Source organism: Arvicanthis niloticus, chromosome 1 (genome assembly GCF_011762505.2).
Source record: "Arvicanthis niloticus isolate mArvNil1 chromosome 1, mArvNil1.pat.X, whole genome shotgun sequence".
In the NCBI taxonomy this organism is placed as follows: Eukaryota; Metazoa; Chordata; class Mammalia; order Rodentia; family Muridae; genus Arvicanthis; species Arvicanthis niloticus.
In genome coordinates, this window is record NC_047658.1 from 14,281,518 (window position 1) to 14,306,411 (window position 24,894).

Here is a 24,894-nt window from a genome sequence, read left to right on the forward strand (position 1 = left end):
CAGTGAAAACAATTAAGCAGGCTTTCCTTCAAGGCCTCAAGTTTGGTTCCCAGAACACAGAAGCTGCTACTTGAAGATTGTTCTAGAGAAAAGTCAGTCAATCAAAAATCTAGCTCACTCACAGGACTGTTTTTGGCAGAGTGGGTGGCAGAGTGGGTGAGGGTAGGATGAAGGAGGAAGCTGGTGTTAACCTGTGTGTATTTGGTCAGTGCAGGTGTGGAAGTGTGTGCGTGGGTGCCCACAATCTATGATAGGTGTCCTTCCTCCACTGCTCTCCCCCTCATTTTTCTTACGGTCTCTTACCAAACCTGAAATGCCTCCAATTCAGCTAAGCTGGTCACCAGTGAGCTTTAGTGATCCATTTCCTCCAAGCCCTTCTCGACCATAGGAGCGTACGACACCCAGATTTTTATGCAGGTTCTGGGAATCTGAACTCAAGTCCTCTTATAAATTGAGCAATATCTCCAGCCTGAGACTTCTTAACAGTGTTTAACTCTGAATTGTGAATGGCTAGCCAAAAATCAACACCCCTTGGAAAACAGTCTTCAATATTACTGACAACAAAAGGAAAAAGAAAAAATGATGAAGGAAAAAAAGTGAAAAGAAGTAACAAAAAATTAAAGGTAATCCAAATATATTTTAGGAAAAAAAAAAAAATGCCAGGCATAGTGGTGCATACTTTTTGTCTCACCACTTGAGAGGCAGAGGCAGGTAGATCTCTCTGAGTTCAAGGACAGCCTGTTCTACACATGAATGAGTTGAGTTCCAGGACAGCCAGGGCTAAACTAAAAGACTCTGTCTCAAAAAAGACAAAAGTTACCATGAAGCAAGAACAAAACGGCAGGATGTTATAACAAAAGCACATTCAAAAACAGGAGAAAAACTTTTGGGAATGAAAGATGATTCATTTCAAAGATCAAGTAGAAAACAATTCAAATCTTAAAAGTAAATTCAGCAAATCTCAAGCACAAGCTTAAAGCAAATCCTTAATGTAAAAATATCAATAATACCTAAACTAGTAAAAAAAAATCCTTTACGATTTCCTGTTGGGAGAGATGGGGAGATAGGCAAATGGTTAACAGCACTTGCTGCTCTTCTAGAGAACCTGAGTTTAGTTTCTGGCACCCAGGCAGCCTAACAACCTTCTAGACAATCTAATGCATCTGAGGACACCTGCCCTTATGTGTGCATACCCACATGCAGACACATACACCTACATATAACTAAGGATGATAACTCTTTTTTTAAAAAGTGTATATTGGCAATAACAGAACACACAAAAACCAACTATTGAATAATCCAAAAGAGAACAAGAAACTAAGAAAAAAAAAAGTACAAAGAAAAAATAAACCCTAAGCCTGAATCCAAATATATTAAAAATTACATTAAATGTAAATAGTCCATATACAACTGAAAGAAACTGTCAGAGAAATTAAAAAAGAAAGCACTATGCTGTGTACAAGAAATGCACTTTATTGTGCTATAATTAGCACAGGTGTGAGAATGAGAAAACACACCCAGCAAACATTAAGCAAGAAACCTATATAGGATCAGGAATAAAGGAGAAAGTTATACGATCATGAAGGAGTAGTTTAGCAAAGCACAGAAACATCTACTGTCTGCAGTACCTAAAAATAAGCCTCAAAACACATGAAACAAAAACTGACAGAACTGAAAAAAGAAATGGCCACAGCCACAATTCTACATGGAGAGTTCATTCTTCTCTCCACACTGAACAGAACAAATGAACAGCTGCAGTAGCGAACACCATCAACCACAACACACATGACTGCATTTGTACAGCATGCTTGTACCATTACAGCAAACATACTCTTCTCCAGGGCAAAGCGCTCAGGAAGACTGAGCACATCCTAGTCATGGCACCAATCTTACTGTGTTCTAAAACCTCCCATCATACATACATTCCATAACCACAATAAAACTAGGAATCAGCAACAGAAAGAAACCTTCCCAGCATTTAAAATTAAACATTTCCATTTCTGAGATTAGTAAACTTTTTCTGTCAAAGGCCAGCATGTACTTCCTTTAGATTTTGAGGGCCAGACTTGGTCTCCATCTCATATTACTGTTCCCCCCCCCTCACAATTTTTCTTTTATTAATAAGCTTACATTTAAACATAAAAGCTGGAGTCAACCAAATGTGGCCCAAAGGTCACAGCCTATCCTCCCTACCCTAAATAATTAGTGAGTCAATAAGCACTTCCCAAGACGCAGGACTTAACTGACAGTGAAAACACAAAGTGTCAAAACAGTGCATTGCTACAACACCAACAGCAGAGAGTAAGCACCACAAAAGAATCATGAAGTAAACCCAGAACAAGCAGAATACGTTTTAATAAGCAAAAGAGATAATCAATAAAGCCAAAGGCTGAGTCCTGAGATCACCAAGATCAATATACCCCTCAGCCTCACCAGTAATGAAGCTTTGGGGACTTACAATGGTTAAAAACTCTGTTGCCTTCTACCAGCTAGTTATCAATGGCACTCAATACCCACCTGTGACAGAAATTGTCTACTGATACATCATCAAGCTCCTAGGGAATGAGAGACATAAAACTAATACCTGCTCATCTGAGGACCACTAAGTCTAGCTACACAAAAGAACAAGAAGAAACATGTTAGCAAAAGCAAGGTTAAAAATAAGACTGTCGCCCCAAATTCACTTAACAGAAATGAGTACTTAACACTATAAGCAATTTTAATAGATAAATTTAAGAACTCAGGTGAAGCCAAGCAAGTCTTTAAAAATCAGAAAGCATCACTCTCCCTGGGGAAAACAATAGTCTAAGTAGTACAATACTTATACAAGTATAAGCCTTATACAAGGGGAGGTGCCTAGTCATACTGTAACTTGATACGATGTTTGGTGTTTGGGTGATATCCATGGGAAGCCTTCCCTTTTCTGAAAAGAAATGAAGGAAAAGTGGATAGGGTTGGGAGGAGATGATGGAGGGGGACTGGGAGGCAAGAAGGGAGGGAAAACAGGTCAGAATGTTTAAAAAAGAAAAAAAAGAAAGAAAAAACAAAAAACACCACAAAACAAGCCCAGGATGCCCATTCTCAGCACTTCTGCTCAATCCCATACTGAAAGCTCTAGCCAATGCAGTAAGGCAAGAAAAACAAATAGAAGGCATGAATATGGAAACTGAGTCACCATTTACAAAGACACAAGTGTCTACAGCCAAACTCTTAGGGCATTTATTCAGAGAAGTTCATAAACTGACAAGGGTTTACATGGTTACATGATACAATATGAACTGCACAGTCTTTAAAAAGTCAAAGGCGTCCTAAATACCAAGTACAGTACATGTTCTTGGTAGATTTAGTATAGTTAAGATGTCAATTCTTCTTAAACTGATGCATAGACTTGGGGAAATGCCAGTCAAATATACCCAGGATTTGTTGTAGATAAAAACAAGCTATTTCTAAAATGTAGATGGAAGGATAAAGGAACTGAAATCACCAAATTTCAGAAAGAACAAACTAGAGCTTATCAAGTCCTGGGTTCCTAAGTCCAATAAAGCACACACTGATACAAAGTACCTAATCTTAAGACATATTACAAAGCTACAGTAATTGAAACATAGATAGACACATATCAAAGAAATAAAACAGATGGTCTAGATGAGTGAACTATACAAAGAAAGCCAATAACCAATTCCTTCATTTTATAATAATTTTAGTGAAGATACAGTTTACATGCCATACAATTTACCCACTTAAATGTTTTACATGTGCCTGGGGCTGTGCAGGCTTTATTAAATGTGGATATTTTCACATTCACAGCCCAGCACAGTTACACTGTCCATTCTTCCTCACACCTTCCTAGCCCTAAACAGATATTAACTCATGTTCTATTTTCTAAATTTGTCATACTAAACACGGCATAGAAAGAAGTGGGGCCTGTGTAACTGGTTCTTTTCCTTGGAATAATATTTTCAAGACATGTTTCTCTCCATTGTCAAACTACATTCCACTGGATAGAGACAATCCATTTTATCTATTTCTTAGCTGATACTTGAGTTGTTTCTACTTTGAGCTACTATAAATAATGCTGCCACTAGGGTCTGTACACGTTCTTTTATGGATGTACATTTTTATTTCATTTATGTATAACACTATTTCCACTAAGTCCCATAGTAATCTAGTGCTTACAATTCTTAAATTTCTAATTTTCTGACATATACTAGCTTACATTCTCACTAGTAGCATACAAAGGTTCTAAATTTTCCACAATTTTGTTAATATATATATTCTTTTTATTCTAACCACCCTGGTAGGGGACTTCCTGTGATTTCAAGTTGCCAATTCATTTTGTCAAAGTGGAAAGTCAATTGTGGAGAAAGGATGCTATTTTCAAATACAATGTTAAAACAATTATGCGTTGACTCATAAGAAAAGTGAGTCTTGACTTAAACCAAATACCTAAAGCAAAATTAACTTAAAACATGAGCAAAATCATAGATACTGAAGGTAGGTGAAGAACAACCATTCTAAGAAAGGCAACAAAGGACTTCAAAACTAAAAACTGTTCTGAAAAAACATAATCAACAAAGAATGAAAAGACAGGGTATAGACAAGAGAAAATGTAAGCAAATCATATATTCAAAGGAAGAGACCACTTCAACATGTATAACAAACTTTCAAAACCTTCTCAAGTTCCTGAAAAACACAACACTTGTGGGGCTGGAGAGATGACTCAGTGGTTATGTGCACTTGCTGTTCTTCCAGAGGAACCAGACTCAATTACCAGTACCCACATGGTAGCTCCAAACACCAGTTTTCAGGAGAACCATGCCCTCTTCTGGCCTCTGTGGTCATAGACTGTATGTGGTGTACATGTATACATACATACATACATATACATACATACATATACATACATACATACATACATACACACACATATATGTATGTAATGTATATATATGTATGTATGTATATATGTAAATATATACATATATACATGCAGGCAAAACACATAAAAATCAATCTAAAATTTTCTTAATAAAATAATTTTTTTTTTAATTACAACCTTAATTTTTTTTTTCTCAAAAAACCAAAAAAAAACAATTAGTTTTGAGACAGGGTTTCTCTGTGTAGTCCTGGCTGTCCTGGAGCTCACTCTGTAGACCAGGCTGGCCTCGAACTCAGAAATCCGCCTGCCTCTACCTCCCAAGTGCTGGGATTAAAGGCGTGCGCCAACACTGCCCCGCACAACCCTAATTTTTAAAAGTGGCTAAAAACTTCACCAGGTACAGGGATCCAGACTACAGATGAATATGTCCATCATACTCAACATCATCAGTCATTAAGGAGATGCAATCAAACTCTTTCCAGTTCTAGAGTAGCTAGAAGGATACAAAACCCTTAGAGCTCTCACCACTGTCAGTAGAGAGGTAAAGGTGGAGCTGAAAAAGTTGTGCAGACATTGGTTTTGCTGTTCCCTACTTCCCACAAAAATATCCTGGAAAAGTCTGCTCATCTTTGATGACCTTAACACATGTTCACTATGAGACCCAGCACAACAAGAGGTGTGTGCAGGTTAAGTCTATATCCGGTATTCTCCAGCAGCTCCATTCACACTTGCTGCAAGTGACCTTCCAAAGTACTGAGAAGAAAATCTATGTATGGATATCAGAGGCTACTACTCAGCAACAGAATCAAATGAGCTGTGATACAAACAATTCAGATAAAGCATTAGAGCAAGTGAAAAAGCCATTCTCTAAAGAAATGAAAATCTACTTGCAAAACATTCTAGGAAAATGCAAATTAATAGTAATGGAGAACAAATCAGTGATTGTCAAGCCTGATGTAGAGTGAGCCCACACAGAGGTAATCATGAGGCAACATGTGGTATAATCCTGCATCCTGACCTCAGTACCTAGGCACACTCATAGTGGTGATGGTTAAGTAAATCAACGTACTTGTCATAGCTCACAGAATAGTATACCCAACAAAATTTTAAAAGAAGTATGAAAAGATATGTTCTTATTAAATGGCAAAAAGAAAGTTAACACAAAGGGAAGGTGCTGAGCTTTTCCTCTTCCCACAGCTCCAGTCCCTGAGCTATGACTGTCAAGTCCACTCTGTTCCTCACTATGACTGCCTTCTGGGAAATGAAAGGTGGCAGAAACTCAAGATCTGCCCTGCCTCAACCCCTCAAGCAGTGGGATCACAGGCCTGTATCAAGAGGACAAGCTGTAACTTCTATATGCCAAGATGTCTTTCTACCTTGCCATTACCTGGTCAACAATGAAGCACCTGACTGCATGTTTAAGTGTAACTTCTTTTGCTTTAAGAAAAGCACAGGGAAGCAGTCCCACCTATCTAGAGTCCTGCATCAGCTTCAGTTACCCACCATCTTATATGAAATGGAAAACTTCAGAAAAACACAATTCCTAAATGTTAAATTGCATGCAGGCTGAGACGTATGATGAAACCTCATGCTGAGCAGGCCACCCATGCCATCAAGCCTCCCTCTGAACAGAACACTTGTCACCTAGCCTGTTTGGTCATCAACTCAAATGGCACAGGATAGCTGTGTTCAAGCATTCCTTGTTTTAATAATGGCTCAGAGCATAAGAACAATGATGCCACATAGTGGAAAGGCCACAAAGGGATTCAGTTAAGAAAAAAGATGAATGTTCATCTTAAATGTAAAAGAAAAAGAATGGTATGTTGAAGTTGCTGAGATCTGTAAGATCTATATGCAAAACTGCAAAGAAAAAGAAACCCACATTATTCTAGAGCTACACCTCCACTAGGAAAATTCCACCACCACTCATGCTAGTTAAGATGGAAGGCTCCCAGTATCTGGATCAGCCACCAGGAATTGAATCATATGCACCTTTTATTATTAGGTGTCAAGTTTAACAATACACTTAAAACATTCTCTTCAGCTATTATAAATTACCCTAACACTGCTGAAAGCCTCTGAGCTTTCTTATCCTATTAGACTCTATGTACTTAGATATGTGCCCTGACAATTTAGATAAATATCTATCCCAATTACAAACCTGGACTTGATTTGCAATTAGTCTCCAACAATAGTTTCCAGATTTCAAAGAATACATGAGTTTTCCAACTAGTCCCACTCCTGGACAACTGAAATTACTTCAGCTTTATAAAAGTTAACTGTATTTAGTATAATGACCTCATTTATACAGGAGAGTCCTCAAATTTATTTTCAAATACACATTTACTAGAAGGTTGAAAGCAAATAAGGATGATATATCAAATTTACATATGCTATTATAAAAATAGTATCAGACTAGAAATTAAATAAGCTTACTGTCATAATGCAACCAAACCAGAGCTCAAAGTCATGCATCCAGGTATATATACAGAATAGGAAACTGGGTAAATGAAAACAAAATGGCCATACAAGATGCAGCAAGACCTCAAGTTACATACAAGAGGCACCTTTCCACATTTGGCCTCTTTAATAAATGAAAATGAGATTTTCTACAAACCAAAACCACACTTAAAATGTCCTAACTTTTATAAAGAGGAATTTCTCTGATTTCATGACAAATAAATTACTCCTGAGTCCCAGAGTAATAAGCAGAGGCATATGAAGCAACAAGACAACAAAGACAAGTATAAAATGTCCCTAACTCCTGTCTCAAGGTCTATCTGCAGAGCATTGTAATGCCTTTGTTCAAAGTTCATACCTTTAGAAACATGGCAAATGGGAAGTATTTCCAACCTCCATTCTCAAACACTGCTTGTCCTTAGATTCCCTATAATCCAGAACAGCAAACAGCCTCGACCAGAAGTCCCGACAGTTGCTTGGATCAGAGCAGGCCCAGCTCTAGAGCCCGCAAGCTGATGCAAACACAGAGAAACCAGAACATCTTCACAGGAGGTACCTACGTTCTTTCCGATGTTCAACTAAACCCACAGCCTGCTTTGCTGAGCACTTTGCAAACCAGTTGTCCCCAAGTAAAACAGTGACTTCATTAGTGTGGACAAGTTTTCCTGGCATGAAGGCAAGAGGGCCGAATGGTACCTAGTGGTTTAAAAGAAAGACAGAAAAAGAAAAGCAAAAATTTTAACATACATTTTTAAAATATTTAGCATGAGAAACCCTGTATTACTGAGGTCTTACCTATGCCCTGGGAAAACCAAAATGTCAATTTCCCAGAAATCTAACATTATACTAAAATTTTACCAGGAAAATTTTCTATGGAAAATTGTATTAGGCTAATAAATCCATGTTAAAACAGGAAAATAAATCCACTGCATAATTCCAAGACAGCTCTTAGAAGAAAGTAGCACTGTCTTTGAATGTTTATACAATTCATTAATCCTTAAGTCTAAATGAAATCAAAACAGTAACGAACTATTGTCAGTGAATACTTTTTTGGTTCCTAAAACTATGTATTGAAGGTAGGAACTAACAGTTGTATTCATCTACCTATCCATACCTAGTCTAGTATGGCAGAACAAACCCTCCTGAAGCACACTGGTGCAGAGGAGGCTGCAGCCAAGAGCTCAGCACAGGCTGTGTGTCATGAGGAAGGTCATTCAAAAAGAAACTATCAGCACCTCTATACAAAAATTAATGTTCTAGGGTTTAATTCTATGACTTACCAGACACTATGGCTTGTTCTTGCTTTGGCTAACAGAAAATAACTGAATACCATATTCCTACCATAATTAGTTTATATATAAAAATACATTTGCATACCAAACATGTCACATTTTTGCTAATAATTGTTATTAAACCATAATAATTATATACAAATGATTGTATTGGTTTTGTTTCAAGGCCTAAAAAAAGACACCTCTGACAGCAGACCAGATGACAGTTTGTGAACTGTCTGTCACACACAGCAAGGGGAAATCCTGCATTTCACCATTACACTGACTACAACAAACAACATGTAACTCTAAAAGGAACACAGTGAGCATACCATGATGTCGTAAGACAACTTGTCAGGCAAGGTCCTCAGCCTCTCTTGAAGAGCACTGTAGTCATTGTCTACTTTCTCCCTGATGAGGAAAACACCAAACATAAAGTGAGTACAAAGACCAGAGCCCTGTTGACTGCATCTAGCAGTTTACACCACTAAAAGTTTACAAAGTCCAACAATGGCATTGTTTCCACATACATTCACACAGAAATTAAAACTCATTCTGAAACAGAACACTCACATCTTGACAATTAGCTTCTTAAGGTAGAGGAGATGGCCTAGTCTAATACACTGTCGAAATTAAGGAAATGTGAAGGGGGCTGATATTTAGAGGAATCTAGAAACTCAAACTGAGAAGACACATCATATGTCTACCTTCTGAGTGAATAAATAAATTGTACAGTAAAGCCTGTTAGCACAAAATGGCATCAGGTGCTTCAGTCCTTATCAGAAAACTTAAGCTCAAAACCTGGTATCATCAACTCTTCTGATGTGAACAAGGTACGAAATTCAGTCAAGAACAGAAAAATATTAGGCAGCAGTAATACAAAGGCATTTCAACTAGTCTCTCAAATCTGTTTCAGGGTGTATCAAAACAGAGCTACCAGCCAGTCATGGTGGCTCATGCCTGTGACCCCAAAACTGGGGAATAGGACGCAGGAAGATCAGGAGTTATTCTTGGCTGCATAGTGAGTTCAAAGGCAACCTGCTGGATTACATGAGATTCTGTCTCAAAGAAAATAAGGGGAAAAGGGATTGGGGGCATCCATTTAAACAACCCTAAGATGTGACTCAATGTGACCTTGCTGCAGCAGAGAGCAGCATGTGTCCAAATTGTTTCTCCACAGGGCTTCAGCCTACTGGGATCAATCACTCCTCTTCCTGAGCTGAAGCATTTGCCTATACTGAAATGAAACTTCTTTGGAGGTCAAGTTTCCTAAGGACTTTGCTAGGATGGAGGCTGCAAATAATTCTAGAGCATTGAACGATCCTCTTAAAAGATAACAAAAACACTAAGCTCACCAAGTAATTTAAATGAACACATACTGTCAGACTAAAATTGTTCCTAAGTACCATGTAGGTAATCACCCAAATAATAAAAATGCCTCTGCTACAAGCCATGGCATTGGCATAAGTTTACTCCTTTGCTGCACTACAGCAGTAGGAGCATACTTAATAAAAAATATACACTCAGCCTTAAGCTCTCAGGGAATTTCACATGTGATGCTATTTATCCTGAAAAAAACAAAAACTTCTGCAGTAATGTCACTCAACATTGTTCTCTTATACAAGGTAACACAGAAAGAAAACAGGAAAGAAACACTGGAGAGAGCCAATCTCCTGTATCCTCTCAAAGCAGACAGCCAGCTAATCGAGGTCTTCTTAGTCTCACACAAACTCCTATTTTCTAAAGTTCAAGTACTCTGTATAAACTCTCCTCAAAACTCTTATCAAAAAATAAAAAAATAAAAAAATAAACTGTGTACTATGGTATTTCTTTTGTGCGTGTCTATGTGAGAGAGTGCACAGGCACAGATGGAAGCCGGAGATCAACAATTAGTCTGCAATCATTTTCTACCTTACTTTTGAGATGGAGTCTCACCAATTCAGCTAGACTGGCTGGCTAGCAAGCTCCAGGGGTCTTCCTGACTCTGACTCCCCAGAACTGGGGCTATGGGTACACACCTGTTTTTTTAATGTGGTACTGGGGATCAAAACTCAGGTCTTTCCTGCTTGTATGGCAGGCACTTTACTGACAACGGCCTTCCAAGACTCTATTATTGTATTTCTTAAATAAATTATCCTTTGGGGTACATTTTTATATGGACAAGATGGCAAAAAGTCTTCATGCATAGGACTATATACCAGGCCCAGGCACCAGAAGGACCACAGTTTTAAAGTCAAAGCAGAGCGTGAATACCAGCCCTCCAACTCCACTTACACAAATTATCTTTGGCTTCTTCCAAGTTAAAACTGGAAAAATACCTGTTCACAGGTTCATAATTTCAGAAAAGCATAATTTTTAGAAAAGATTATTAAGCACTAAGATAAGGTCCCACTTAACTTAGTCATTCAACTGGATAGTGTGACTTACTGAGAGATAACAGAACAGCTGAATGTCACCATTCAGAGACTTTGGAGAGAGTCAATATGAGCAATAAACAAGAAGATGTGATATAGTACCAACATATCACAGATGCTCATTAATCTATGGAATACTAACAGCCTCTGTGATTCAGACTGAGACTGTATAAAAGCTCAAGGACTATCCACCCACTAGCTAATGCTTCTGATTAGGTCCAATTAAAGTTAGCATTCAGCATGTCTTACATTGGTAATCACACCTACAAAAAGAGACTCTTAAAAAAAGAAATCTCGTGTGCCCTCAGAGAAAAGAAAGTTCAACCAAGGTAATGTCAGCAATCAGTATTTACAAATGAATACTCAGCTTTAACCTTCATTAATAATTCTCTCTAGAACAAAAATGTGGACAAACTAGAAAATCTAATCTAAGACTAGAGTTGCTATTTCTACATTTTAAGTTATTTTCTAAAGCAGAAAAAGAAAATGGAAGATAATGTAGAGTACAGCAATGCAGAAATACTTTTTGAAGGGAGGCTAGCTATGTACCTTGAAGAAATCCCGGAAGACCATTCCTGTCAAAATATCCAGGACGAAGAACTTAACCAAAATGTGATCCTCACAACCCTCTAATAACAAGACCAATGATCCCTTTAAAACATCACATGCCTATGAAGCATGTATGTAATTTTCTTAACCAAAGGAGGACAAATGGTGTATCAGATCCACTGGGTCTAGAGTTATAAGCGGTTATAAACTACCATATGTGTTTTGGGAGCTGAACCCAAGTCCTGTACAAAAATAGTAGGGTCTTTTAACTGCTGAGCCATGTCTCTAGCCATAAAAATTCAAGTTGTCTTTCTTCCCCCCCCCCCCCCCCTACGAGACAGGGTTTCTCTGTTTAGCAGCTCTGGCTGACCTGAAATTCATTTTGTAGACTATGCTGGCCTCAAACTCACAGAGCTTTAAATATGGACATTTTGCCTTAATATAAGTCTGTGCACCACATAATGCATGGCTGGTATTCTCAGAAGTCAGAAGAGGAGACTGGACTCCTGGAACTATAGTTACAGCTAGTTGTGAGCCACCATGTGGGTCCTGGAGATTGACCTGGGTCCTCTGTAAGAAGAACAAGTGCTCTAATAAATCACTCAGTTATCTTTCTATCCTCAATATAAGTTGTCTTAATAACTAATGTTAAAGTTGAAAAAGATGAGCAAAGTTTTTATTTGCACCAAGTATTAACAGATCTCTTTCAGCTTTATTTCTTGAAAACATAAATTTTAGGTGCTTTAGTCTTACTAAAATATAGCAACCAAGAGATAATTACCTAAAATACTGTTTCTTCAAATGGAAAACAAAGCCTAGGTATAGTTAGAGCAAGCCTCTCAAACTCACTTACTCCTATGCTTTGTCTTCACTGTATTTGACAAAGACTACATTCAGTACAACCATCACCCTTTTCCTGACTTCACAGAAAGAACCAAGGGTTTTATGCATGCTAGGCAAAAGCTCTACCACTGACTTACATGAAACAGGGTCTCACTAAATTACCCAGGCTGACCTTGAACCTGCCATCCTCCCACCTCAGGCCCTGAGTAGCTCGGATAAATGGCCTGTGCCACCAAGATTACCAGCCTTCAACTCTAAACTTCAAAGTTTTATTCAAGAAGCCTACTTCGTACCAAATAGCTTCATGCACTATTCCTCATAGAAATAAGAACTATAACCTAACTGAATACCATGTTTAAAAAAAAAAAAAAAAAAAAAGCAGCCAGGCGATGGTGGCACATGCCTTTAATCCCAGTACTTGGGAGGCAGAGGCAGGTGAATTTCTGAGTTCAAGGCCAGCCTGGTCTACAGAGTGAATACCAGGACAGCCAGGGCTACACAGAGAAACCCTGTCTTGGGGTGGGGGGAGGGGGGGAAGGCTTCTTTTGAACCTTCCTGGCCATGTCTACATGTCTCTGTGAAACACCTTTAGTTTTAAAAAGGCAGCAGCAATAAAGGTATATAAATAGCCCTAAAGCATTAAGATCAGGACAGACCCTATGGGAAATATTTATTTTCATAGAAGTGTAACAAGTCTGAGAGAGCAAGCTAAAGCTAAATAAAGTGTGTGTGTGTGTGTGTGTGTGTGTGTGTGTGTGTGTGTGTGAGAGAGAGAGAGAGAGAGAGAGAGAGAGAGAGAGAGAGAGAGAGTCAGAGAGACAAAAGATGAAAGTATGCCAATGACTGGCTCTGAAGTGCATCAGAAAGAACAGATTACTGAGTGAGACGGGTGATATATAATCAAGGTTCACCTGCACAGTCCAATTGTTCTATGAAGGTAAAGATTTCAAAAACTGATTATTTAAAGGGATACAGAAGAGCATGAAAAAATAATCCACAACTTTAATCTTTCTGTTATGGGAAAACTTTTGTAAAGAGGAAGTAAGCACTACATCCCTTGTTCCAGGCAAGTGACGGGCTCTCATCTCCACCTTTAAGGGGATGAAATGAAATCTCTGCTTTAGAAGAGCAGAATCTTCCAACTGTACTTAAGTTGCAAGACAACTGGAAGAAAATACTAGCACAGTTTACTAGACTAAACTGTCTTCTTGGAGGAAGTTTCCTATCATTTCTTTCCCTTTACCTAACCTACTAAACAAACAAAAAAGTAGAAAACACCATGAGGTGCTTAAAAAGGGTTTATATTACTGCAAATATGTGGGTTATAATCTATAGCCAAAAGTTGTCTCTAAGAAACAATAAAACCTAAAGCTTCTGAAATGTACAGGAGTCAACAGAAGCTATTTAGTTCATTGTCACCATTCTAGAACTATCCCATAAGCATTTAAGAAAGGCTACTCTCAATTCAGTTCACTAGATATTCACCACTCCTCTGCAACAGAGCCTTGGGCTACATCACAGAGGCCATCACTCAAATCCAGCAGGCCTTTCTAAAATTCACAATCCATCTGTGTTAAAGTTCCACTGGCTTAAAGGGTCCCTGGGCCACCTCTAGAATTAAGAAAATAAAGAAAAGTTCAGTTCAGGCATGATACAGGCAGGGATATTCTCTATCACTGCTACAGTAAGAAATGACAACTTTCTTCAATGTCCTTTTAAGTCTAAGGAAGTGTCAAGATACACGACAAAATATGAACATTCTTGAAAGAAGAAACATTTTTTTTCCTGCAAACTAGTGGGGAAAGGAATGCTGCTCATTCACAACTTAAATGTATTTGTATGAAATCAGAGGCATTGTTACCCTTTTTCCTAAATGGTCATGGCAAAATGCTTAGTGACTTCACTTAAATGATTAAAATCTACCCCAAAAAAACTAAGGCAAAATGGAGACATATTCTTTTTTATAACTGCATCATACCTAAGAGGAGCTTGCCTCATCAGAATATGTTGGCAACCTAACACATGTTCCTAGTGTTTCATGATTTCATGAATCATCAAAAACATTAAAAAATAATCTAAGAAAATAGCTAATAATTTTTTTAAATTAGTTTAACAAATTATTGAGAGGTGGATCCAACTACTAAATTCCTTCCATTTAACTTTGCATGGTGGCCCCAACACAAGGGACACACACAGTGAAGTTGCAAGGGACAATGTGTTCCCATGTTGTCTCTACAGCCACCACATGGACATGTGACTTGAGAGCTATCAATTAGCCTAAATGCCTGTTTCTTCATTCATAATTAATACTTTGCTCTAAGAATACAATCAGATGTGAATTAAAAGTAGGGGGATGCTCTAAAATTACATAAAAGCATACTATACTGGTCTTTGAAAGAAATCCCCAAGTCACCAATGTACATGTAATTTTTATGCCCTTGTTCATTTCCCTGACTTCCTATAACTGATACATGTTCCCGTTATGAGTTAAAGTGAGGAACGTATCAGAAACAAAAAGAATTATCTCTCGGTCTGAATATTTGTACCAGTGTCTACTTAAATCTCCTTAATCTGCAGCCTTTGCTGCATTAATTTAGGTTTTCTACACTTTCAAAGGCATTTTAGGAAACAATGATCATTATGGCACCTTAGAGTGGTGATTTAGGATGCTGTTCTTATGACAAACTGAGAAGAACTCATTTTCTGGAGTTTACAGAGACCTTCACATAATCCCACAGGTCAAAGCTTCTATCAAAGTTTAAAAGAGAAAGATAATGCCAATACTAGTTCTTAATCTACAAAGTGTTTAAAATCCTCAAAATTATCTTTAACTCAAAAGCGAATAAAAACAACTGGAAAAACTCACCATTTGGTTATGAATTAATATGAATTGTTAAAAAAAATAAAATATAAGTATGCCAATCTGTACAGCCTGCATTTTCCTGCATTCAGCAGACACTAATACCCCACAGGATTTAAAGAATGCTAGAATCTAGACTGCTGTACCTCAAAAGCAGAAGCAGAGCTCTGAAGTTATGAGGACCCAGCCGTGTGCCATGCACTGCAATCCTTACACAGAAACCTGTGTGAACGTTATCAATACTGTGTGCTGTTCTTATTTTTAAAGAATAAATGGGGGGAAAAAAGCTTCCAGATGTAATCTGTGGTTTTCTACTGATAAAGTTAAGAAAAGAAGAAAAGTCCCAACTAACAAATCCTTGGCTTCCCAGACACTCCCTGGACTTAAGCAAGTCTCCAGAAGCTGTGAACCAAAAAACTTAGATGCTGGAAACATATCATCAAAGACAGTATTCCAAAAAGTTATAAATGGGACTTTAAAAAAATTATTTTTGTGTGTGCATGCATTTGTGTGACTATATATGTGCAGACGGTGGCCACCAAGAACATTAAATACCTGGAGCTGGAGTTACAAGCTACTGGGACTTGACATGAGTGGTTAGGAAGAGAATTTGTCCTCTGCAAGAGCAGCAAGTTCTCATACCTGCTGAGCCATCTCTCCAGGGGTTTTTGAATACTGTAAATTCTGAGAGAGAGAAAAGCTCCCTATAACACCCCCAGAAACTAATTTTCTTACCTTCAAAAGTATAACACAAAGGCTTAGAGACTCTTAAAATAATTTCAAATTTTAAGTTAGAAATCATGAAAGAAAAAAAGAAAAATAAAATAATTTCTAATCTAAACTCCACAGCACAAATATACATAACTACTAAGCTAAAAGTAATAAGATATTTTTAAAATACCAGGTAAAAAAATCAATTATAAATAAATTTACCTTTTATTTGCCCATTACAACCTTTTTATAATAACTAACCTTATATTTATCTTATAGTCAGAATAAAAATTTAAACTAATTCAGGGTAGAGGAGCTGAGTCATATGGCTCAGCAGTTGAGAACACTTACTGTTTTTTGCAGAGGACCCAGGTTGAGTTCCCATTACCTATGTCAAGTGACCCACAATCACCTGTTAACTCCAGTTCCAGAATCCCAAGGCCTTCAGAGGCACCAGGCACACAGGTGATGCACATACACATATGTAGGCACTCACACATAAAATAAAAACCATTTTCTATAAAACACTACATATAGAAATCCTCAAACATAATCCCCAAGCTAGGGAACAGGACAGGCAGTGTTTGATAATGGCAAAAACAACAACCACCGAAAAAGACAGAGAAAAAAAGCTAGATACAGAGTAAGGGATGTGTACACACTGTACCCACTCTTCCTTCCCATCATCCCTTGGGGTAATAACTGCCCAACTCCAATGGGAAAAGCAGGTGATATGTTGAGACAATTTTGTGACTGTTCTCTGCTTCACTCAAGGGAATGAAGAAAAGGGGGGGGGCGGGGGGAAGAGAGAAAAAAAAAGGCTCTATACAAAATACTACCAAAAATATAGTCTATTAAATAGGAACTCTGAAAAATTAGCTTCCCAATTTACCAAACACTGAAGAATTAAGCCATCATTGTGTAGAAGTATTTCTGCAAATATGCAGACCAGTATTTCAGACAAAATAAATTTCATATTCACACATATGAAGGTTATAGGAAAACACTTTCAGGTATTCACAGGAAGTGTTAGAAATATTCAGTGACACTGGATAGGGTAGCTTATACTTGAAACCTTAGTACTCGGGAAGTTGAGGCACAAGGATAACTGGGACTCTGGGAGCAGCCTGGGTTCCATGGCAAGTCCCACTCCATCTTGGGATACCAGGTAAGACCTTGTCTTCAAAAAAAAGGAACTGTGTTTGTGGGGCAGATTCTTCCCTCAACAACAACAGACAAACATATGCTCTCTACAGTTATATGTGTGTATGTATGCATGCATACCATACAAGCATATATACATTGTTTCCCCTTTCCCTAACAGTAAAGAGGAGTTTTTAGAAAGACTTAAATTTTTTTATTCACATGTTTATATTTCCCATTAAATACTGTAACCACACAATGTAACAGAAACTAGTTTCCCCAAACTTTTTATCCATTTTTCTTTTAAAAAGTAACAAATATCAAACATTTGCTTTACAATTTCTTTCTCAAACTCACATGGCTCAAGGGTTTCCAAGTTTGTCAAACTTTAAGCTACTCTTTGCAATATTAAACACATACACAAAAAAGAATACTTCATTTTCATTTAAGTTGGCTTTGTGTAATTTAACACTAGATTTCTTCACTACCCAAATTCACTTACAAGCTTTAAAGGAAATTAGGTGGGTTTTTTTTTTTTAATTGTATGTATGGTGGTTGTGCAGATGAGTACAGATGCCCAAGGAGTCCAAGAGCATTGTAAGGGAAGTCTGTGCTCTAACCACTGAGCAATCCCTTTCGAGCCCCAAGCACCTCCACTGCATATAACTTATGGTTATAAACAAGACCTATGTGCACATTATTTGACTGTGCCCCATCCATAAGCACTATTTTATTTAAGCCCTTAAGCAACAGAGTAATGAATCTTTCTTGTAAGACCTAAGCAGTAAGAATCATTCTTTGTTCTAGTAACAGATAGCAGTCATTGCTTCACGTTCTGAATCTGGTTGCCTCTGTAAGTTCCTCTGAACACCATAATGTGGCCTTGCAGCTCGTATGTCATGTAAAAGAAAAGGATGCTAGGAAAATGCCACAAAGAGCAGGCAGAGCTAACAGGTCCCACTAGTCCAGGATACCCTTAAACTTCAGCAGTAGAATCCTGAGTACTGTGAGGCCAGGCCTGTGCTATCAATGCTAGTCTTGGACTTACTACAAACACTGGGAGTAGAAGGATGCAATATTCAAATGAAGCTGTTCAGATAAACCATGAGCTGACTGACACTAAATAAATGATGGGCACGTACAGGCTGACCACCCTGTTCTACCACCTTCTATTTTAAAAGCTTCATCACAAAACTTATTGAAGACAGGCATGCACAGCTCTAAGAACATGCTGATAAGGCCAACTCTCTGCCTTACTCTCTACATGACTGGGCACGGTAGAATTCTACTCTAGAATTCCAGCACTCTGGGAAGCTGAGGCAGGAGGACTGCCACAAGTTCCAGGCCAGCCTGGGACATAGTGGAAAATAAAACCCAGACAGATAAATAAGATGGTACAGATATAAAACATTCACAAACATGTACAAAAGACTGCAATTTTTATTATTTTTCCTTATTTATGTGACATCTCAATCTTTCCAAAAAGATGTAGAATCTAATCTTAGTTCTTGAGGGACAGGCTGAGCATACACTACACAAGCCCTGTGAGTCAATGGTAGCATAACTGTCTGGAAGAAAACTACGGGTTCTTAAGTGTAAGTGCTCCAGACTGCAAACTACAAAACACAAAGGCAGGCCTGTGACTACAAAAGCTGTACAAGAATTTAAGAAAAAGACAGATGTAAATAATCCACAACATGATAGCTAGCTCTAAATGGACCAAACAACAAACTTCATATTCATATTTAACAAAAAAGTAATTGTATAACCTGTAATATCTTATTTTCCTGTGTGAAGTAAAAATAATAAGCAAAAAAAGTGGGGTTGGTTTGGTTTGGTTTGGTTTGGTTTGGTTTGGTTTGGTTTGGTTTCTTCAAGAAAGGGTTTCTCTGTGTAGCTCTACTGTCCTAGAACTAGCTCTGTAAACCAGGCTGGCCTCAAACTCAAGAGATCTGCCTGCCTCTGCCTCCCGAGTGCTAGGATTAAAGGTGTGTGTCACCACTGGCAGGCTAAAAAGTTTTCTTAATTAAAAAAAAAAAAAATCTAAAATCTTGGCTAACCTGAAAACCACCATTAGTGCTAACAGAATACTGTATAATTCTTATCTATCGGGTTCAAATATTTCCTTTTTTTATTTGCTTTTATCTGAACAAATACTATTAATTCCTTAGATCACTGGAGTCCTGGAATTTAATTTTCTAGGTAGGTCCTAAGACAGTTCCAAACTACTTTCACTCCTATTTTTCTACAAATACTTTTACTTTTTGTTCAACACTTGGGGGGGTGGGGGGAGACAGAGACAGAGAATATTCTGAAGCTTGAGTTGTATTCTGTTTGTCTCTAAATAAAAGAACCCTTCTAAATTACACATCAACATCCCTAGGAAAAGAATTGCATCTTTAAAATCACTTATTTAGCTTTTCTTCTTACATTAGCAGATACCCATAAAGACCAGGGCATAGCTACCTAAACTGCACTTTAGACTGGCTAATGTCAAGAGTGAGTAAGAGCAACATGCTTTTAAAAATTGTATCTAAGGCATGCTTAAGAATGGCTCCAGTCAGGCATTGGGGATTTAGCTCAGTAGTAGAGTGCTTGCCTAGCAAGGCCCAGGGTTCAGTCCTCAGTTCTGGAGGGGAAAAAAAAAAAAAGAATGGCTCCAGTTTCTGAACTCCCTCTCTATTTATTCCAATATACCAGCAAATTATACACAAATTGCCTTGATTTCTCTGTTTAGTCTTATTAGGAGCCCCTCTGTGGCTGGGTCTTTAGGTTGCAAACATCAGCTCAACCTTGTCCATGGCAGGAAGGTCTTCTGTCAGAAGATGTGAAATGTAAAGATAGCACAATGCCAAACCTCCAGATCCCTACCCTGACATTTTTAAGAAAGTGCACACTTTTGTTTCAAATTCTGAACATTAAAAAATGAATTCAGGGGGCTGGAGAGATGGCTCAGCGGTTAAGAGCACTGACTGCTCTTCCAAAGGTCATGAGTTCAATTCCCAGCAACCACATGGTGGTTCACATGGTACCGTCTTCTGTTGTGTCTGAAGACAGCTACGATGTACTCATATAAATAAAATAAATAAATCTTAAAAAAAAATGAATTCAGAATTTACTGGTCATTTAGATTCTAGCAACATCATGACACTATATACAAATTCTCTTTAAAAAGCAAACAAAATACTGTTAATTAAATCCTATCAGAAGTGATTCAGAGCAGAAAAAAATTTAATAAGGGAAAAAGAATCTTTAACATATAGACAAGGTACAATAAACTTTAAATTACTCTACAGGCAAATGTGCCAGCCTTCTGTAGTTTAGAAGCTTTTTAGCACACTGGAAGTGAGATTGAGGATCTGAGGCTGCTCTGCCATCAGAATTCTGCCTGTCATTACTCTCAAAATCTGTACACGGTGGTGCTGTTTATAAATAAAATAGCGGAGATAAAATAACCACAGATTTCACCTTCACTTATTTAACGTAAGTGCCTATTCTGTGCCAAACACAGAAGGAAAGACTGTGGATAGAAAGATAAAAACATGCTTGTTATCCTCAAGAACTCGTTCCACCAGAGAAAGGACTTCACTAAACCACCCAGAAGCGAGTTGTTAGTTCCAGGTTCATGAACGCTGGAGTCTGTTCAGAGTGAATTCATCCTCTTATTTCATAAACCTGTTACCAAAAACAAGACGTACATGTCCACAGACTGAAACTACCTCTAAGGGATACTCATAAATAAGTCACTTTGGCCAAATCTACAAAAGAAAAGCCTTCTCTGGCCAAGGTCTTGCACACACTTCACATTTTAAGCTGAACTGAATACACAGTGCAAAGTGAACAGTCCGTTATGGAAATGCTGACAGACCTACACCAACAGTGGATGCAATTACAATGCTGCATCTATTGAAAATTAATGAAGTCCTGGATTTTTATTTATAAAGTGGGTATTATTAGTTTTAGATTGGTTTCTGCAAGCCAATAGTCCAAATTGAATAAGATGATGGGTACAGATTGCACTGATCTTCACTCTTATCCATTGCTTGCAGCCAATGTGCATTTAAACCAAAAACATTTGATATACACTAACTATAAATTATTTCCTTGGAGATCTCTCAGGCATGAAGAAAATGCCTTTTAAAATAAATTTAAAATATTATATGCTTGATGGTGTATAACCGAAGGTTTAATCTCCCCACTAAAGGGGCAGTTATGACGATTTTGCAATAACCCTGCAGACAATAATCAGGACAGCTCCTGTTGTTCTCTCAGTAAAATCTTCGTAAACACAGCATGGATAGACTGTAATTTGATATCTGTAAGATCAACAGCCATACCTCATGACAACTCCTAATATAAGATTTTATTCACCATTAAATTGAGCGTTTTCCTCAGAAGTGATAAAAGAGAAAGCACATTATTTACCAGGCATTGTCCTATTAACTATAGATTAGCACATCAAAACAGACATGCTTTCTTTTTCTCTTTAAAAAAAAAAAAAAAAAAAAGGTACAGGCCATAAAGCAGGCCCTAAAATGCAGACTGATTAGCTTTTTCAAACTTGAAAAAAATCTATCTGTGCCCTATTTCCAACATTATTTTTTAAACAATTGATTCCAATTATTTTCTACTACAAACATTAAGAAATATCCTCAGAGTTGTTTTTAAAGTCTCAGCTTCTACTTCAAAATGAGAATATTATTATTCATTTTTTTAATTAAAAGGTGGTAAAACTTTAGATAATTGATAAATATTTAACTCAGAGAAGGGTTAAAGACAACGTAAATTAGTATCACAGGCATTCAAAATGGAGATCACCAAATTTCAATTGCTGCTCTCTGGCTCTCTCCCCCCACATACATGTACACAGGCACATGCACACAAACATACACATGCACACACTTACCCACATACCCCAGTACACATCATTATTTAAATACAAGTGACTTCCTCCATATTTCAGAATTATAATAAAGCGTTTTTCACTCACCAATGCTGGATTTTCTCTTGGCAGTTAGTGACCACCTGTCATGAAAACAGACAACTACTCATGAAAACACAAGGCTAGGTACAGAGATAGAAAATCAGCCAAAAAACTACAACAGTGTCTTAACAGATTCACTAACATCTCAGTGTACATTCTTATTTGTCAAGAGGTACAGAGATGGGGATGTTGTTTTTTAAGCAGTGCACTTTATCACAGCCCTCTAACGCAGGCTGATAACTGCAGAACAAATTACAGCTTTCCAATTCAGACTTTGGTACAAAACCTGCTTCATAACTATTAGGTGACATATGATATAAGATAACTAGCATTTTGTACAATCTACAGACCATTTTCAACATTACATATTTTCTAGAATACACAAATATTATAAATAACAAGAAACTAATGTAACATCCATGGTTCAGCAGGAAAAAAATGACAGTAGTGAAAATATTTTATTTTGTCAGCTTATCTCCAAATGTTTTCACCTGTGATTTTTATTCTGATGTATTAAAAATGAACTTCTTTTTCTACTATGTTTTCAAGAAGAAATACTTGGGATAAAGGGATGCTCTGAACAGCTCATTTCCCCACCAGTAAATTACAATACAATTATATACACTTAACACCCAGTCTAAGCTGTTTATAATACTACAAGAATGGAATTCTTGCTTTCCTTTTAAGATATTTCAGTAGGTTCTCAAATACAAAAAACAAAACAAAACAAAACAACAAAAAAAAAAAACCCAAACCAAAACTGTCAATTGGAACAGGAGAAAAATAACACAATTAAGTAAAAATTTTTAAATTGAACATTATTTTCACAAACTGCTATTTTAAAGTCATAGAAACTAAGGCACAAAAGGTAGAATGCAGAGGGCACATGGGAAGACAGCAGCATGGCCTGGTTACAGCTCCAGCTCCAGGCTCTCAGAGCCAATCCCCTTGTAGATGCAAAATGTTTCATTCCAGAAAAAGAAAAAAAAAAAAAAATCACAATTTTTCTAAGGGTTTTCACTAAATTCCTCTATTATAACATTTAATTCCTGAAATAAATGCCCTCCCTTTTAGACATTTTTAAATTCTAAAGTAGTGATCTTGAATTAAAATATATGCTGTAATCAGATACCCGGCCATATTGCACATTAACTCAGCACAAAAAGTCCCTACCAAATGAAGATCTACAGTAAGTATCAATCACACAGCAACACTTAATAACAGTGGCAATATATAATAGAGCACTGACTTAACATCTGGAAGAGTCCACTAAAGCCACATCAGTCCATCTCACTGTTTCTGATCTGGCAGTAATTATAAAAGATAAACAAAATTAAATGTAAATTAAAAAACAAAAACAAATCCTTGCAGAAAAAATTTTAAGAAGTTTCTTTTTAAGAACCCCATTAAGATGAGACCCAAAAACAGTCAGGGTGTTTCCAGTCCTAGCACGAGTGTTTCCAAGCATGAAGAGAGCCAAAAGCACAGGGGAAAAAAAGCCCTGCAACCCGTAAGAGCAGAGTGTTCATTAACCTCTACATGATAATCCTTTCGTAGCTGCATATTAACTAGTTACATATTCATAATCATTTACATTATTTAAAGGACCTTCGATGAAATTTTCTAGGCTATATCCATTAGTGATGGTGTTAAAGGTTATGGAAGATAGTCTACTTAATGTTTCCAGGAAGCCTTTTTAATTAGTAAATATGTAAATTTGGCACACATGCTTTTCATGTTTAAAAACAAGCCACTGGTAGCAAAGCATGTGTTCTTGCCTTCACCCACACAGCTCCTCTGCCTGGTTCTGGTCACGCTTCCCCACTCCCCACCCCTTTTCTTTCCTAAAATAGTCTCCCTAAGCAGATATTCAAAGACAGACCAGCAACAAAAGTCCATTTCATCATAATGTACACACGACATTCTTACTACTAAAATACTGCCTTGCATGTACAGTCTTTCTGGGTTCCACATTTAGAACACCAGACACACTGCACAAACAGAAGTAGGACCCTGAAAATAGAGGAAATTTTTCAAAGGAGGCAGATGTAGAAATGCAAGGAATAACTGGGTAGTGAGTCTCTTATGGCCAAGCTTAAATACTTGTAAGTATCTTTTTTAAAAAACTATATATATAAATATATATAAATATAATACATATACATATATTATATATAACATATATTATATAATATATATATCAAATGTTATATTTTGAGATGTTTTTCATTTAACTGCCAAGGAATAAAATCTAAACAAGAGAAAAATCTATATTCAAAGCTGAATGTATCTGAGTTTTAAAAACTGACTTTTCTGTGAAGATAACTCCAACTTAATTTCTGCTAGGGAACTCATGTTAATTTCTTAAAATATTAGATGATCACAAGATAGGGATTTGATTCTGTAGGTAAGTCACCAAAAACAAGCAAACAGCAAAAGGTATTTTCATCATTATGTTGACCTCCACAAAAGTAAAGTCCCTATGGAAGAACTGATGCCAGCTTTGTTTTGTTTTTTAAATATTAAGTGTCCAAACTTATAAATATACCTAAAAAGTCACTGTAATATTTTTATAAAAAGTTACTTGGTAGAATGGTACTACTAAAATAGTTAACCTAGGAAATTCTTTAATAAGTATACATTTATAAATGTGTTTATACAGTAATACAGCAATAAGGCCACAGTAAAGAAAAGGAAGGCTTACCTGACTTACCAGTTTAAACAAATTATCATTAACAACCCAGTAGGTACACAGTTATCTGCACACTTAGGTATAGACC

At 37.1% G+C, this 24,894-nt stretch overlaps 1 protein-coding gene across 1 annotated transcript in view; it reads right to left on the reverse strand.

The window, feature by feature from the left end:
• Positions 1-24,894, reverse strand: part of Uri1 (URI1 prefoldin like chaperone) — a 57,935-nt gene that overhangs the window by 13,399 nt on the left and 19,642 nt on the right. The window contains exons 2-4 of the mRNA XM_034518175.2: positions 22,121-22,155; positions 8,943-9,021; positions 7,900-8,035 (exon numbers count right to left, since the gene is read on the reverse strand). Coding sequence (XP_034374066.1) covers positions 7,900-8,035; positions 8,943-9,021; positions 22,121-22,155 — 250 coding nt within the window. The remainder of the gene's footprint in view (positions 1-7,899; positions 8,036-8,942; positions 9,022-22,120; positions 22,156-24,894) is intronic.